Consider the following 18,190-nt stretch of genomic DNA (forward strand, 5'->3'; position numbering starts at 1 on the left):
GATCAGTCATATAGTCTTTCGTCTGCCTGGATTGCCAGATGGGTGGGGATCGCCATTTTGGGACAAGTGAAATAGTTCCATTGTGCCAGACAATTTCAATCAAGCACAGATAAAGTATTTTAAATGATTTTAAATAGTATTTGAAGCCAGGTCTGCTCTGCACTGGGATAAGGGCTTTGTACAGGAGATGACAGGAGATGGTACGGGAGGCTACTGTATAATGGCAATGTTGTTATACCGTACTCTGTGTGTGTGTGTGTGTGTGTGTGTGTGTGTGTGTGTGTGTGTGTGTGTGTGTGTGTGTGTGTGTGTGTGTGTGTGTGTGTGTGTGTGTAAACCGCACCACAAGGCCTTTGGTCCAGGAACAGAGGAGCAGACTAAACCCCACTACAAGGCCTTTGGTCCGGCACAGAGGAGCAGACGAAACCCCACTACAAGGCCTTTGGCCCGGCACAGAGGAGCAGACTAAACCCCACTACAAGGCCTTTGGTCCGGCACAGAGGAGCAGACTAAACCCCACTACAAGGCCTTTGGTGGAACAGAGGAGCAGACTAAACCCCACTCCCTTTGGTCCGGCATCCAGACTGAGGCCTTTGGTCCGGCACAGAGGAGCAGACTAAACCCCACCACAAGGCCTTTGGTCCGGCACAGAGGAGCAGACTAAACCCCACTACAAGGCCTTTGGTCCGGCACAGAGCAGCAGACTAAACCCCACCACAAGGCCTTTAGTCCGGCACAGAGGAGCAGACTAAACCCCACTACAAGGCCTTTGGTCCGGCACAGAGGAGCAGACTAAACCCCACCACAAGGCCTTTGGTCCGGCACAGAGGAGCAGACTAAACCCCACTACAAGGCCTTTGGTCCGGCACAGAGGCCAGACTAAACCCCACTGCAAGGCCTTTGGCCCGGCACAGAGGAGCAGACTAAACCCCACCACAAGGCCTTTGGTCCGGCACAGAGGAGCAACAGGAATTCTACAAGCTGAGCTGTATTGCAGTGTTGACAGCAGCCTCTGAGACACACTTCAAGGCTGTCATTGTGTTCCACTTTACATAGTGTTCTATTGGTGTGATGCCACATCTTCCAGGGAACGTTAGCTGCCAGGCAACACAACGTTAGTTACAGGAAGGTAGGCCAACAAATTACATTATTTAGGTAGGTTTATAAAGACAATATATGTATAGATAGTTTATAGTTTAAGTGTATACATCTGTAACAAACAGTGATTGTTATTTTGGATCTGCAAAATAGCGAGCTTGTGTTACCGAATAGTGTAGGCATAAATGCTGAATTGTGCGCCATGGAACAAAGACATCTCCGGTATCTAGACTGAGGCTGTATTGAGGCTATATATCTGAGCATGGACTGGGGCCATCTATTAAACGTTAATGATCACTGCAACAGCCCCACACATGCAGAGACAGCAGACTACCTGGAGCAAGGAGAAGTGGTCCCTGCTCTCCATTCACCTCGACCGACAGACAGACCGACAGACAGACAGACAGACAGGACAGACAGGACAGACAGGACAGACAGACAGACCAGACAGGACAGACAGGACAGACAGACCAGACCAGACAGGACAGGGACAGACAGGACAGACAGGACAGGACAGACAGGACAGACAGACAGACAGACAGGACGGACAGGACAGACAGGACAGACAGGACAGACAGGACAGACAGGACAGACAGGACAGACAGGACAGACAGACAGGACAGACAGACAGGACAGACAGGACAGACAGACCAGACAGACCAGACAGGACAGACAGGACAGACAGGACAGACAGGACAATAATAATGAATAACACATCCTGGTGTATTTAGCAGCCTTTCTGATACACCAAGATGATACCAAGAAGCTCTGTTTCTGTCCAAGATCATCCACCAACATCATACAGACAGGTACAGTATGGACATGCTGGTGGGCAGACATGAGCTGGTGTGAAGGTAAATGTTATTGTCTGAGGTGAAGTTACATGGTTATCAGCTAAGCTAATTAACTAATTATCAACCAATTAGTGAATTAGGCCTCATTAAAGTCTCTCTAGGCTCATTAGGGAAGCAGATGACAAAATGCAATACAAAATGCAATACAAAAACATCCATCAAGATTAATTCATCAGATTGAGTTCACTACGGTCACTCACAAACACGCCTGTCTGTCAATCATCCAAATGTATTTATGAAGCCATTTTAACACCAATACTGGTTACGTAATGTGACCGACCCACAGACAGGCATTAAAGCAACCACAGCAGAAGCTGCAGGGCTCTACACTGGCCTTTTTAACAAGGAGCACGTGTGTGACTAAATTGAAAAATGGAAGCACACACAAATACATTTAGGAGCACAATAAAAAAGATTTGAGGTAATAAAGCCAGAATCCTTCATTTTTCTAGGCGCACTGGTGCTCCTAAATAAAATGTCCAGGTTGCACAACAAAATATTTAAGAGCATATGCAAGTAAAATGGTTGCACTGTAGAGCCCTGCTGTGAGAGAAACAGAGAAATACAGGTAGGTAACTCGGCTCCGGAAGGATCCCTGCCTGGCACTTGGTGCTCCCAAAGAGCAAGAAGTATGATCTAACAAATCTAGGTGTGATATAATCTAACATGTCTAGGTGTGATATAATCTAACACGTCTAGGTGTGATATAATCTAACACGTCTAGGTGTGATATAATCTAACACGTCTAGGTGTGATATAATCTAACACGTCTAGGTGTAATATAATCTAACACGTCTAGGTGTAATATAATCTAACACGTCTAGGTGTGATATAATCTAACACGTCTAGGTGTGATATAATCTAACACGTCTAGGTGTAATATAATCTAACACGTCTAGGTGTAATATAATCTAACACGTCTAGGTGTGATATAATCTAACACGTCTAGGTGTGATATAATCTAACACGTTAGGTGTAATATAATCTAACACGTCTAGGTGTAATATAATCTAACACGTCTAGGTGTAATATAATCTAACACGTCTAGGTGTAATATAATCTAACACATTGAGGTGTAATATAATCTAACACGTCTAGGTGTGATATAATCTAACACGTCTAGGTGTAATATAATCTAACACGTCTAGGTGTAATATAATCTAACACATTGAGGTGTAATATAATCTAACACGTCTAGGTGTGATATAATCTAACACGTCTAGGTGTAATATAATCTAACACGTCTAGGTGTAATATAATCTAACACGTCTAGGTGTGATATAATCTAACACGCACTAGGTGTAATATAATCTAACACGTCTAGGTGTAATATAATCTAACACGTCTAGGTGTAATATAATCTAACACGTCTAGGTGTAATATAATCTAACACGTCTAGGTGTGATATAATCTAACACGTCTAGGTGTGATATAATCTAACACGTCTAGGTGTGATATAATCTAACACGTCTAGGTGTGATATAATCTAACACGTCTAGGTGTAATATAATCTAACACGTCTAGGTGTGATATAATCTAACACGTCTAGGTGTGATATAATCTAACACGTCTAGGTGTGATATAATCTAACACGTCTAGGTGTGATATAATCTAACACATTGAGGTGTAATATAATCTAACACGTCTAGGTGTGATATAATCTAACACGTCTAGGTGTAATATAATCTAACACGTCTAGGTGTAATATAATCTAACACGTCTAGGTGTAATATAATCTAACACGTCTAGGTGTAATATAATCTAACACGTCTAGGTGTAATATAATCTAACACGTCTAGGTGTGATATAATCTAACACGTCTAGGTGTATATAATCTAACACGTCTAGGTGTAATATAATCTAACACGTCTAGGTGTAATATAATCTAACACGTCTAGGTGTAATATAATCTAACACGTCTAGGTGTGATATAATCTAACACGTCTAGGTGTGATATAATCTAACACGTCTAGGTGTAATATAATCTAACACGTCTAGGTGTAATATAATCTAACACGTCTAGGTGTGATATAATCTAACACGTCTAGGTGTGATATAATCTAACACGTCTAGGTGTAATATAATCTAACACGTCTAGGTGTAATATAATCTAACACGTCTAGGTGTGATATAATCTAACACGTCTAGGTGTGATATAATCTAACACGTCTAGGTGTAATATAATCTAACACGTCTAGGTGTAATATAATCTAACACGTCTAGGTGTAATATAATCTAACACGTCTAGGTGTAATATAATCTAACACGTCTAGGTGTAATATAATCTAACACGTCTAGGTGTAATATAATCACGTCTAGGTGTAATATAATCTAACACGTCTAGGTGTGATATAATCTAACACGTCTAGGTGTAATATAATCTAACACGTCTAGGTGTAATATAATCTAACACGTCTAGGTGTAATATAATCTAACACGTCTAGGTGTGATATAATCTAACACGTCTAGGTGTAATATAATCTAACACGTCTAGGTGTAATATAATCTAACACGTCTAGGTGTAATATAATCTAACACGTCTAGGTGTGATATAATCTAACACGTCTAGGTGTGATATAATCTAACACGTCTAGGTGTAATATAATCACGTCTAGGTGTAATATAATCTAACACGTCTAGGTGTAATATAATCTAACACGTCTAGGTGTAATATAATCTAACACGTCTAGGTGTGATATAATCTAACACGTCTAGGTGTAATATAATCTAACACGTCTCAGTCTAGGTGTAATATAATCTAACACGTCTAGGTGTAATATAATCTAACACGTCTAGGTGTAATATAATCTAACACGTCTAGGTGTAATATAATCTAACACGTCTAGGTGTAATATAATCTAACACGTCTAGGTGTAATATAATCTAACACGTCTAGGTGTAATATAATCACGTCTAGGTGTAATATAATCTAACACGTCTAGGTGTGATATAATCTAACACGTCTAGGTGTAATATAATCTAACACGTCTAGGTGTAATATAATCTAACACGTCTAGGTGTAATATAATCTAACACGTCTAGGTGTAATATAATCACGTCTAGGTGTAATATAATCTAACACGTCTAGGTGTAATATAATCTAACACGTCTAGGTGTAATATAATCTAACACGTCTAGGTGTAATATAATCTAACACGTCTAGGTGTAATATAATCTAACACGTCTAGGTCTAATATAATCTAACACGTCTAGGTGTGATATAATCTAACACGTCTAGGTCTAATATAATCTAACACGTCTAGGTGTGATATAATCTAACACGTCTAGGTGTGATATAATCACGTCTAGGTGTAATATAATCTAACACGTCTAGGTGTAATATAATCTAACACGTCTAGGTGTAATATAATCTAACACGTCTAGGTGTAATATAATCTAACACGTCTAGGTGTAATATAATCTAACACGTCTAGGTGTAATATAATCTAACACGTCTAGGTGTGATATAATCTAACACGTCTAGGTGTAATATAATCTAACACGTCTCGGTGTAATATTATCGAACATGTCTGGTGATCAACACACAGCCAATCAGACACTAACACATGGCAGGTGATCAACACACAGCCAATCAGACACCAACACATGACAGGTGATTAACACACAGCCAATCAGACACTAACACATGTCAGGTGATCAACACACAGCCAATCAGACACCAACACATGGCAGGTGATCAACACACAGCCAATCAGACACTAACACATGACAGGTGATCAACACACAGCCAATCAGACACCAACACATGTCAGGTGATCAACACACAGCCAATCAGATACCAACACATGTCAGGTGATCAACACACAGCCAATCAGATACCAACACATGTCAGGTGATCAACACACAGCCAATCAGACACCAACACATGTCAGGTGATCAACACACAGCCAATCAGATACCAACACATGTCAGGTGATCAACACACAACCAATCAGATACCAACACATGTCAGGTGATCAACACACAGCCAATCAAACACCAACACATGTCAGGTGATCAACACACAGCCAATCAGACACCAACACATGTCAGGTGATCAACACACAGCCAATCAAACACCAACATGTCAGGTGATCAACACACAGCCAATCAGACACCAACACATGACAGCAGTGGAAACAGAAGAGCCAGAAGACTGGTAGGTCGTGTAGCTCTGCTCTTGGGCTCCCTGCTCATCGTTCCTGGCTGGTGCCTGGACATACAGTAGATATATCTGCCATCTCATTACTGTGTAGATGTGAGTTTGGGGAGTGTCATTAGGACTGGCCCCCCTCGGTTAAAGACACACTGTTACAGAAGCTAGCCGGCTGCTTTAACGTTTCATTAGAGCTTGCGAATAAACAGTGGGCCTGTGGAGATGTAAACTGGGAGAGGATGAACGGTAGGGAGGATTGTGACACGTGAACCACAGAGAGACACTGAGGTTGGAACACAGAATGAATGACTATATAATATGAAGGTCTTTGGATGCCATTAGGAGTCTGTGCTGTTCAGTGGGCCTGTGGAGATGTCAACTGGGAGAGGATGAACGGTAGGGAGGATTGTGACACGTGAACCAAGAGAGGGAGGTTGGAAGGCTTTCTATTCTATTCCAATTTATTATCTCCCATTCTACTCTGTGCTGTCCTCAAAATGTGAACTGTTAGAGAATGAATGGTGGGGAGGAGGAGTCTAACACTTGAACCATTGTCAAGACTGGTAGGTTGGAACCATTAGAACGGTGGTATTCAAAGTCGGGGGGCAACAGGGGAACTGCAGTGGGGTTCGCCCCCAAAACAATGTATAATAAGATACGTTTTTTTAGAAAGATGATTTGACTGAGTAAATTAATTTATTGGTTTTGTTTTCATTTTGATAAGAGATGAAAATGTAATGAAGGTTATTCATCGCTGTAAAAATCAACATGTGTTATTAGATTTGGGGTGGCGATACATTCTGAAAATGTTTGAGATCCAATATAATACTTTGTGTTCTGTGTTTAATTATTTGGTTTAAAGATAGTCATTATATTATATAATATAATGACTATGTGTGTGTGTGTTTCTATGGGTCGGGAGGCTTTCCATGCGGATCTAAAACTGGTTCTAAAAACATTTAGGAGACAACAAGTCCAAGAAAATAATATTGGACTGGTGACTACAGCCTGGTGAACACAGCCTGGTGAACACAGCCCGGTGACTACAGCCCGGTGACTACGGTGACTACAGCCTGGTGACTACAGCCTGGTGACTACAGCCCGGTGACTACAGCCCGGTGACTACAGCCCGGTGAACACAGCCCGGTGAACACAGCCCGGTGAACACAGCCCGGTGAACACAGCCCGGTGAACACAGCCCGGTGAACACAGCCCGGTGAACACAGCCCGGTGAACACTAAGCCCGGTGAACACAGCCCGGTGAACACAGCCCGGTGAACACAGCCTGGTGGACTACAGCCCAGTGACTACAGCATATGGCTGGCTATATTTCATTTGGACAGGTGTACGTGTTTCTTGAAGTATTAGATGTTTGGTAGTGACACTTCTTAAAAATACATGAAGATTTACCAACTTGCTCCCTCATTTTCTCCAGAATGCTTGCAGACAGACTACTCACCATGTGGCCGTAGTGTGGAGAGGGATGCAATCCATCAAAAAGGTGGACAGCATTTTTTTTTGAGAAAGATGTTTAAAAATAAACAAAACTAATAAATAGATCAGCATTGTTAAATGTATTGATAGAACAACTCAAGATGTTGTAAAGATGTAAAAAAATCTAATCATGAATTGCTTATTTTTCAAACAAAGTTTAGGAGTCAGGGTTTGGGACAGCCACCTCTCAATAGAAATCAGTGTATAAACAATGCAGTTTAATTATATTCATGTAACAATATATTTGTTATTGCCTCAGATTTAATTAGACCATATACTGACGTAAATACATTTCCTACGTTTTTTAGGGGTGGTACTGCAATTTGCACCAGTTCTGTAGAAAATACCTACATAGGGAATAGGGAACCATTTGGGATGCACATTAAATGATGTGTTGACTCATAATCAGTGTGTCTCTTCCTAGTTACTGTATGGAACAGATGACAAGATGAGCATAGTTCTTCATCACAGGTAGGTGGGTCGGTGGGTCGGTCGGTCGGTCGGTCGGTAGGTGGGTCGGTCGGTAGGTGGGTCGGTCGGTTGGTAGGTGGGTAGGTGGGTAGGTAGGTAGGTCGGTGAGTAGGTAGGTTGGTGTCTTTCCAGCCGGTAAAGAGAGATGACAGTGTTACATTATCAGCACACTTATAGAATATTCATTGTTCAATATCTCTTTACTCTCCGATGGAACACCGTATTGGAACCGGTTCAAACTGGAAAATCCATTTAACTTCTCAGTGAAAAGTGAAATGACAGACCTGCTTCTGGTTCGATGCGGACCTGAAAGTGTGTTTGTGTGTCTCACCTTGAGTGGTCTGAGGGCAGATCCAACCTTGGTGCAGCAGTGACTCTCTGCTATCTCCAGGTGCCTGCCCCTCCTCTGGAGCACCTAAAGGACCTCAATGAAAACAAGTCTCAATGTTCTGTTGTTCCCGAAACAAGCAGTTAATAAGCCCTGAGAGATATGAGCCTTGTCTGTGCCAGAACGGACCAGTCTTTGTTCCATTCTCAGTGTTGTTACTTATGAATCTTGTCTTGGATGTCAGGTTTTTTAATTGTTATATAAACAAATTGAAACAGAGAGCGATGTTTATAAACAGGGTAAGGTGCCCGGGGACAATAGTTTGGTTAAACAGTACAAATACGACCTACGCAGATGGATCAACATGGTGAAACCCAAGTACAGGGACAAAGTAGAGGAGCAATTCATCGGGTCGGACACAAGTCGTACGTGACAGGGGCTCCTAACGGTCACGGAGTATAAAAACTAATCCAGCCACATTAAGGTCACCACCGCCACCCAACCGAAGGAGCTGAACACCGTTTTCTCCCGGTTTCAGCACAATGACCCTGTGCTGCCAATGAGAGCCGCCGAGGACAACGTGGTCTACACGGAGGACCTATGGAAGTCATTTGAACGTGTTAACCCTCGCAAGACTGCCGGCCACCATCATCCCTGTTCCTAGAACGAAAAAGTAACTCAACTGAATGACTATCGACCAATAGCACTCACTTCCGTCATCATGAAGTGCTTCTAGAGGCCAGTCAAGGTTCAGATCAACTCCTCCTTCCCCAACACACTGGACCGTCTACAGTTCACCTTCTGCCCTGACAGATCCACGGACCAGGCAATCTGCACCGCACATGACTCTCTTCTCCCCACACCTGTGTCCTGTGTGGCTCAGTCGGTAGAGCATGGCGCTTGGACTCTCTTTTCCCTGGGACCACCCACCACCTCACAAAAGCGGTCACTTCACCCTGCTGCCCCCACCCCCCCACCCCAACAGACTTTTACTCTGCCCCCACCCCAACGGCATTAATCACCGTTGCAGTTGTTAATATGCATACTATAGATACATGTTTTTCTAATGCATTGGACTTGGTCCCCCCACCTCCTCAATGGTCATGCTGCTCCCCCTATTGTCATAGTCTTTACTCTGCCTGCACCCTAACGGACATGTATTCATCATCCCTGCTACAGTTCTGAATTTACACTGATATTTATATTGTATTTAGGACCATGTTCATGATTTATTTCACTTGGTCCTGCATGTTGGAGCTCAGAGCCTAAGATTTCTACTGTACCCTGCAATCACACCTGTAACCCTGAACATGTGACTATAAGACACTTTGAATCTGAACAACAATCCCACCTGTAACCCTGAACATGTGACTATTAGACACTTTGAATCTGAACAACAATCCCACCTGTAACCCTGAACATGTGACTATTAGACACTTTGAATCTGAACAACAATCACACCTGTAACCCTGAACATGTGACTATTAAACATTCTGAATCTGAACAACAATCCCACCTGTAACCCTGAACATGTGACTATTAGACACTGAATCTGAACAACAATCCCACCTGTAGCTTGTCCTCAAACTCCTGGAGGTTACGACGGTCCCGCGACGACAGAGGACGCCCGTCCTCACACTGGAGACAAACACACAAACAGACAAAGAGGAGGTATGAGAGGACTGTAGGTGTTCTACAGTTTCAACAGTCTGAAGGTATGAGAGGACTGTAGGTGTTCTACAGTTTCAACAGTCTGAAGGTATGAGAGGACTGTAGGTGTTCTACAGTTTCAACAGTCTGAAGGTATGAGAGGACTGTAGGTGTTCTCCAGTTTCAACAGTCTGAAGGTATGACAGAACTGTAGGTGTTCTACAGTTTCAACAGTCTGAAGGTATGAGAGGACTGTAGGTGTTCTCCAGTTTCAACAGTCTGAAGGTATGAGAGGACTGTAGGTGACAGTTCCAACAGTCTGAAGGTAGGTGTTCTACAGTTTCAACAGTCTGAAGGTATGAGAGGACTGTAGGTGTTCTCCAGTTTCAACAGTCTGAAGGTATGACAGAACTGTAGGTGTTCTACAGTTTCAACAGTCTGAAGGTATGAGAGGACTGTAGGTGTTCTACAGTTTCAACAGTCTGAAGGTATGAGAGGACTGTAGGTGAAGGTATGAGAGGACTGTAGGTGTTCTACAGTTTCAACAGTCTGAAGGTAGGTAGGTGTTCTACAGTTTCAACAGTCTGAAGGTATGAGAGGACTGTAGGTGTTCTACAGTTTCAACAGTCTGAAGGTATGAGAGGACTGTAGGTGTTCTACAGTTTCAACAGTCTGAAGGTATGAGAGGACTGTAGGTGTTCTACAGTTTCAACAGTCTGAAGGTATGAGAGGACTGTAGGTGTTCTACAGAACAGTCTGACTGTAGGTGTTCTACAGTTTCAACAGTCTGAAGGTATGAGAGGACTGGTGTTCTACAGGTCTGAAGGTTGAGAGGACTGTAGGTGTTCTACAGTTTCAACAGTCTGAAGGTATGAGAGGACTGTAGGTGTTCTACAGTTCTCTGAAGGTATGAGAGGACTGTAGTTTCTACAAACAGTCTGAAGGTATGAGAGGACTGTAGGTGTTCTACAGTTTCAACAGTCTGAAGGTATGAGAGGACTGTAGGTGTTCTACAGTTCCAACAGTCTGAAGGTATGAGAGGACTGTAGGTGTTCTACAGTTTCAACAGTCTGAAGGCATGACAGAACTGTAGGTGTTCTACAGTTCCAACAGTCTGAAGGTATGAGAGGACTGTAGGTGTTCTACAGTTCCAACAGTCTGAAGGTATGAGAGAACTGTAGGTGTTCTACAGTTTCAACAGTCTGAAGGCATGAGAGGACTGTAGGTGACAGTTCCAACAGTCTGAGGGTATGAGAGGACTGTAGGTGTTCTAAGTCTGAAGGTATGAGAGGACTGTAGGTGTTCTACAGTTCCAACAGTCTGAAGGTATGAGAGGACTGTAGGTGTTCTACAGTTTCAACAGTCTGAAGGTATGAGAGGACTGTAGGTGTTCTCCAGTTTCAACAGTCTGTTTCAACAGTCTGAACTGTAGGTGTTCTACAGTATGAGAGGACTGTAGGTGTTCTACAGTTTCTGAAGGTATGAGAGGACTGTAGGTGTTCTACAGTTTCAACAGTCTGAAGGCATGACAGAACTGTAGGTGTTCTACAGTTTCAACAGTCTGAAGGTATGAGAGGACTGTAGGTGTTCTCCAGTTTCAACAGTCTGGCTCTGGAGGGAAGGGGTTTTAATAGGGGAGTGAGGAGACGCCCCTTTCCATTTTTTTAACACCCTTCGTCACAAGTTATAATAATGCAAGCTCAGTAAAGCTCAGTAAAGCTCAATCAGGCTTAAATAGAGCATTTGAAATGATTTCCAATAGTTTTTGAACCCAGGTCTGGCTGCATGCCACCAGCTCACGTCAGCTCTGTGGCATCACCTACAACAGGGACCAATGGGACCAATGGCAGACTGGCTTTTAGTCATCAACCTCCACATTCCTTACAGCCAGAGGTCATAACAAAATCCATCCCATTCTTATTTAAAAACAACCCCCCCCCATTTTCACCACAATAGATATGCAGCTGTATGGTTTTCAGCGTTGGTGATGACTGAGACCCACCTTGGCTTTGATCTTTTCCATCTGGTGTTCAACCTCTTCAATATCTTCAGTGTTCTCCAGACGCTCGTACACCACACTGCGTGTCCCTTTAATCAGGTTCAACGGCAGCACTGACATACCATACGCCTGTAGAGAATGAATAATAACAGATTATTCAATAACATAGTATAACAATAACATAGTACTACACTGATATACCATACACCTGTAGAGAATGAATAATAACAGATTATTCAATAACATAGTATAACAATAACATAGTACTACACTGATATACCATACGCCTGTAGAGAATGAATAATAACAGATGTTTAATAATAAATAACATAGTATAACAATAACATAGTATTAATAACAGATGAATATACCATACGCCTGTAGAGAATGAATAATAACAGATGTTTAATAACATAGTATAACAATAACATAGTACTACACTGATATACCATACGCCTGTAGAGGCAATCAGCAGTTGAAACAATCATAAAGCCCCCCTGTGTCCCGAATGACACTCCATTATATACTTTTGACCAGGGCCCACAGGGGTGCACTATGTAGGGAATAGGGTGCCATTTGGGACGCAGACATGAAACAGACCGTTTCCATCACATTATTACAGTGGTGCCAAGGCCCTTTAGTGTCTGTGAATCTGTAGCACGTGTATGTGAACACACCTACCACCTACTACCTATACTCCATGACGCATGACTGTACAGAGTGGAGATGTATAGGGAGCAATACCACACACAGCTATATCACGTTACAGCTGTACCCCTCCGGCTCCATGTCATTCTTTAAATGGTGCAATTCGCAATTTTGCTGCACGGAGCTTATGTGTGAATCTGCAGCCAGCAACCATTTTGTGTGTAGAGAAATGACATGTAGGCTTCTGGCTCTCTCTCTTTCTCTCTCTCTCTCTCTATGCAGCTCCAGATGATATTTACAGCCTAACAGCGCCCCCCAGTGACAGCACTAGAGAGAGGAATGCTCCAGCATTCACAGAGAATGAATAAACTCATAGAAAAAAGAAAGAAAGGACGTTGAGGGCAAGACATGGCCTTTGAGGGAATAGCTTTTTAAAAACAACAAATCAGCTATTATTTGAACAAGGACAGTTGCAACACATCAATAGACTAATTCCTCTTCCTTAAATAAAGAGAGAAAAAGACAGGAAAGAAAGAAGGAAAGAGCAGAAAAAGACAGGAAAGAACAAAGGAAAGAGCAGAAAGAAGGTAAGGGCAGAAAGAAGGAAAGAGCAGAAAGGTAAGAGCAGAAAGAAGGAAAGAGCAGAAAGAAGGAAAGAGCAGAAAGAAGGAAAGAGCAGAAAGAAGGAAAGAGCAGAAAGAAGGAAAGAGCAGAAAGAAGGAAAGAGCAGAAAAAGGAAAGAGCAGAAAGAAGGAAAGAGCAGAAAGAAGGAAAGAGCAGAAAGAAGGTAAGAGCAGAAAGAAGGTAAGAGCAGAAAGAAGGTAAGAGCAGAAAGAAGGTAAGAGCAGAAAGAAGGAAAGAGCAGAAAGAGGAAATGAATGGAGAGAAATTAGAGGTAATGAGAGGAAATGAGAGATAAGGAGAGAAAAGGAGAGGAAAACAGTGAAAAGGAGAGGAAAACAGTGGAAAGGAGAGAAAGGAGAGGAAAACAGTGGAAAGGAGAAAAGGAGAGGAAAACAGTGGAAAGGAGAGAAAAGAAGAGGAAAACAGTGGAAAGGAGAGAAAAGGAGAGGAAAACAGTGGAAAGGAGAGAAAGAAAAAACAGGGAAAGGAGAGAAAACAGTGGAAAGGAGAGAAAAGGAGAGGAAAACAGTGGAAAGGAGAGAAAAGGAGAGGAAAACAGTGGAAAGGAGAGAAAGGAGAGGAAAACAGTGGAAAGGAGAGAAAGGAGAGGAAAACAGTGGAAAGGAGAGGAAAACAGTGGAAAGGAGAGAAAAAACAGGAAAAAACAGTGGAAAGGAGAGAAAAGGAAGGGAAAACAGTGGAAAGGAGAGAAAAGGAGAGGAAAACAGTGGAAAGGAGAGAAAAGGAGAGGAAAACAGTGGAAAGGAGAAAACAGAAAGGAGAGAGGAAAAAAACAGTGGAAAGGAGAGAAAAGGAGAGGAAAACAGTGGAAAGGAGAGAAAAGGAGAGGAAAACAGTGGAAAACAGTGAAAAGGAGAAAACAGTGGAAAGGAGAGAAAAGGAGAGGAAAACAGTGGAAAGGAGAGAAAAGGAGAGGAAAACAGTGGAAAGGAGAGAAATGAGAAAACAGTGGAAAGGAGAGAAAAGGAGAGGAAAACAGTGGAAAGGAGAGAAAAACAGTGAAAGGAGAGGAAAACAGTGGAAATGGAGAGAAAGGAGAAGAAAACAGTGGAAAGGAGAGAAAGGAGAGAAAAAAAACAGTGGAAAGGAGAGAAAAGGAAAAAACAGTGGAAAGGAGAGAAATGAGAGGAAAACAGTGGAAATGAGAGAAATGAGAGGAAAACAGTGGAAAGAGAGAAAGGAGAAGAAAACAGTGGAAAGGAGAGAGGAGGAAAACAGTGGCAAGGAGAAAGGAGAGGAAAACAGTGGAAAGGAGAGGAAAACAGTGGAAAGGAGAGAAAAACAGTGGAAAGGAGAGAAAAACAGTGGAAAGGAGAGAAAAACAGTGGAAAGGAGAGGAAATGCGGGAAAAGGAGATAGGAGAGGAAATGAGAGAAAACAGAGGAAAGGAGAGGAAAACAGTGGAAAGGAGAGGAAATGCGGGAAAAGGAGGTAGGAGAGGAAATGAGAGAAAACAGAGATAAGGAGGTAAGAGGGGAAAGAGAGGAAATGATAGGGGAAATATAGGGGAAATGAGAGAACATAGGGGAAATGAGAGAACATAGGGGAAATGAGAGAAAAGAGAGGAAAGGAGGTAAGAGGGGAAAGAGAGAGAATGAGAGAACAGAGGGGAAATGAGAGAACAGAGGGGAAATGAGAGAAAAGAGAGAAAGGACTCAGGGTGCTCAGTAGCACATCCCATTCAGAGTGTTGCCGGGGCAGAGGTGGGGGGTGAGGCACCTGGCAGGCACAATACAGCATGCTTGAACATCATCAAAAATGAGAGGAGAGGGCAATCTCTCTCTCCAATAACCTGCTCAGCGGCCAATCAATACATGTTGAGAATAAATGAAGGGCAGGCCAAACACACGCACACACACACACACACTCGAGTACTGCGTGTAAACACCAACCTGGGCGCTGCCATTTTACCAGCTATTTCATAATAAAACAAAAGAGCGTTTTGTGAGATTACACCTTAACCCCGCCAAGAGAGGCTGACCTCCCCGCCAAGAGGCTCGTCTCTCCATTGAAGGCTTCATTCATAATAAGACAAAAGAGCGTTTTGTGAGATTACACCTTAACCCCGCCAAGAGAGGCTGACCTCCTCGTCTCTCCATTGAAGGTTTCATTCATAATAAAACAAAAAGAGCGTTTTGTGAGATTACACCTTAACCCCGCCAAGAGAGGCTGACCTCCTCGTCTCTCCATTGAAGGCTTCATTCATAATAAAACAAAAGAGCGTTTTGTGAGATTACACCTTAACCCCGCCAAGAGAGGCTGACCTCCTCGTCTCTCCATTGAAGGTTTCATTCATAATAAAACAAAAGAGCGTTTTGTGAGATTACACCTTAACCCCGCCAAGAGAGGCTGACCTCCTCGTCTCTCCATTGAAGGTTTCATTCATAATAAAACAAAAGAGCGTTTTGTGAGATTACACCTTAACCCCGCCAAGAGAGGCTGACCTCCTCGTCTCTCCATTGAAGGCTTCATTCATAATAAAACAAAAGAGCGTTTTGTGAGATTACACCTTAACCCCGCCAAGAGAGGCTGACCTCCTCGTCTCTCCATTGAAGGTTTCATTCATAATAAAACAAAAGAGCGTTTTGTGAGATTACACCTTAACCCCGCCAAGAGAGGCTGACCTCCTCGTCTCTCCATTGAAGGTTTCATTCATAATAAAACAAAAGAGCGTTTTGTGAGATTACACCTTAACCCCGCCAAGAGAGGCTGACCTCCTCGTCTCTCCATTGAAGGTTTCATTCATAATAAAACAAAAGAGCGTTTTGTGAGATTACACCTTAACCCCGCCAAGAGAGGCTGACCTCCTCGTCTCTCCATTGAAGGTTTCATTCCGAGGCTGAAAAGGGAAATGCTGGTTCACTCTGAAGTCCTTTTTCCCTGAAAAACTAACTATTTTACTGGCTGGTGAGTGTTAGGTGACATTAGAGGGAGAGAGCAGGAGAGCATCAGGGGATGAAGGCATGAGGCAGGGCCAGACCTATTATTAGTCCTAGCTTCTACGGTGGATGGATCTCTGCTAGGGGCTGTGTCGCACCTCCTGCAATGAATCACGGGGCCTCTTAAGGCCGGAGCATGTCCCGAATACCAAGCAGCTCGCTCATAAAAGAAGAACCTGTCCCCCTGTTCACATCCCTAGGAGTGTGTGTGTGTGTGTGTGTGTGTGTGTGTGTGTGTGTGTGTGTGTGTGTGTGTGTGTGTGTGAGAGAGAGAGAAAGCACATCCCTTCTTCTCCGATGTGCTGCCTCCTTAACATGAGAAAATACAAACCCGACGCGACCGACCGACACAGGTGCCGTGACTCTTTTCCTCTCCAGCCCAGAGCTGTAACCCTCTGACATGAGTCACAAGTACAGGAGGGGGTGGAGTTCAACCCATTGGTAAAAGACATGACAAATAACTGGAGAATATACAGAGAGACGTTTAGTCTGTAGAGATTGAGAGTATAATCATTGGCTGGAATCTTAAAGAGAGATATCTGACTGAGGGAGGGAGTGCTATTGAGAAGGGACCGGACCCCAGGCACAAGACACCTCTTTGTCCCCTTCTCTGGTCTCTGTTAGGGCAGGAGAGGGAGGGGTCTCTCTTCGGAGAGGAGAGGGAGGGGGGGGGGTCTCTCTTTGGGTAGGAGAGGGGGATTTCTCTCTTAGGGGAGGAGAGGGAGGGGGGTCTCTCTCGGAGAGGGGAGAGGGGGCTTTCTTAGGGGGAGGGGAGAGTCTCTCTTTGGGGAGAAGGGGGGGGGTCTCTCTTAGGGGAGAAGAGGGAGGGGGGCCTCTCTTAGGGGAGAAGAGGGGGGGGTCTCTCTTAGGGGAGGAGAGGGAGGGAGTCTCTCTTAGGGGAGGAGAGGGAGGGGGTCTCTCTTAGGGGAGGGGAGGGGGGTCTCTCTTAGGGGAGGGAGGGGGGGTCTCTCTTAGGGGAGGAGAGGGAGGGGGTCTCTCTTAGGGGAGGAGAGGGGGATTTCTCTCTTAGGGGAGGAGAGGGAGGGGGGTCTCTCCTCGGAGGGGAGGGGTTTCGCTTAGGGCAGGAGAGGGAGGAGTCTCTCTTGGGGAGAAGAGGGAGGGGGTCTCTCTTAGGGGAGAAGAGGGAGGGGGCCTCTCTTAGGGGAGAAGAGGGGGGGTCTCTCTTAGGGGAGGAGAGGGAGGAGTCTCTCTTAGGGGAGGAGAGGGAGGGGGGTCTCTCTTAGGGGAGGGGAGGGGGGTCTCTCTTAGGGGGGGGGGGGGGGTCTCTCTTAGGGGAGGAGAGGGAGGGGGGTCTCTCTTAGGGGAGAGAGGGAGAGGAGAGGGAGGGGGTCTCTCTTAGGGGAGGAGAGGGGGGGTCTCTTAGGGGAGGAGAGGGAGGGGGGTCTCACTTTGGGGAGGAGAGGGGGGGGTCTCTCTTTGGGCAGGAGGGGAGGGGTCTCTTTGGGCAGGAGAGGGGGGTTCTCTTTTAGGAGAGGAGAGGGAGGGGGGTCTCTTTTGGGGAGAAGTGGGAGGGCGGGTCTCTCTTAGGGGAGGAGAGGGAGGAGGGGTCTCTAGTAGGAAGGAGGAGAGGGGGTCTCTGTTAGGAGAGGAGAGGTGGGGGTCTCTATTAGGAAAGGAGAGGGGGTCTATCAGGAAAGGAGAGGGGGGTCTATCAGGAAAGGAGAGGGGGTCTCTATTAGGAAAGGAGAGGGGGTCTCTATTAGGAAGGAGAGGAGGGGGGGTCTCTGTTAGGAGAGGAGAGGGGGTCTCTGTTAGGAGAGGAGAGGGGGTCTCTATTAGGAAAGGAGAGGGGGGTCTATTAGGAAAGGAGAGGGGGCTCTTTAGGAAGGAGAGGGGAGGGGGGCCTCTGTTAGGAGAGGGGGGTCTATTAGGAAGGAGAGGGGGTCT

The 18,190-nt window shown here is 44.3% G+C and overlaps 1 protein-coding gene and 1 pseudogene across 1 annotated transcript in view; one reads left to right on the top strand and one right to left on the bottom strand.

The window, feature by feature from the left end:
- LOC135534732 (lysosomal cobalamin transport escort protein LMBD1-like) overlaps nucleotides 1-12,174 on the bottom strand; it is a gene marked incomplete at its 3' end in the record, with an annotated part of 22,012 nt that extends 9,838 nt beyond the window's left edge. Inside the window, 3 exon segments of the mRNA XM_064961626.1 lie at nucleotides 8,405-8,488; nucleotides 9,971-10,039; nucleotides 12,054-12,174. Of these exon segments, the coding sequence (XP_064817698.1) occupies nucleotides 8,405-8,488; nucleotides 9,971-10,039; nucleotides 12,054-12,170 (270 nt within the window).
- A 1,289-nt stretch (nucleotides 12,175-13,463) lies between these two features.
- Nucleotides 13,464-14,279, top strand: LOC135534733 (octapeptide-repeat protein T2-like; annotated as a pseudogene).
- Nucleotides 14,280-18,190: the final 3,911 nt, after the last annotated feature.

The sequence above is a fragment of the Oncorhynchus masou genome, unplaced genomic scaffold (assembly GCF_036934945.1).
Source record: "Oncorhynchus masou masou isolate Uvic2021 unplaced genomic scaffold, UVic_Omas_1.1 unplaced_scaffold_3891, whole genome shotgun sequence".
Taxonomy (NCBI): Eukaryota; Metazoa; Chordata; class Actinopteri; order Salmoniformes; family Salmonidae; genus Oncorhynchus; species Oncorhynchus masou.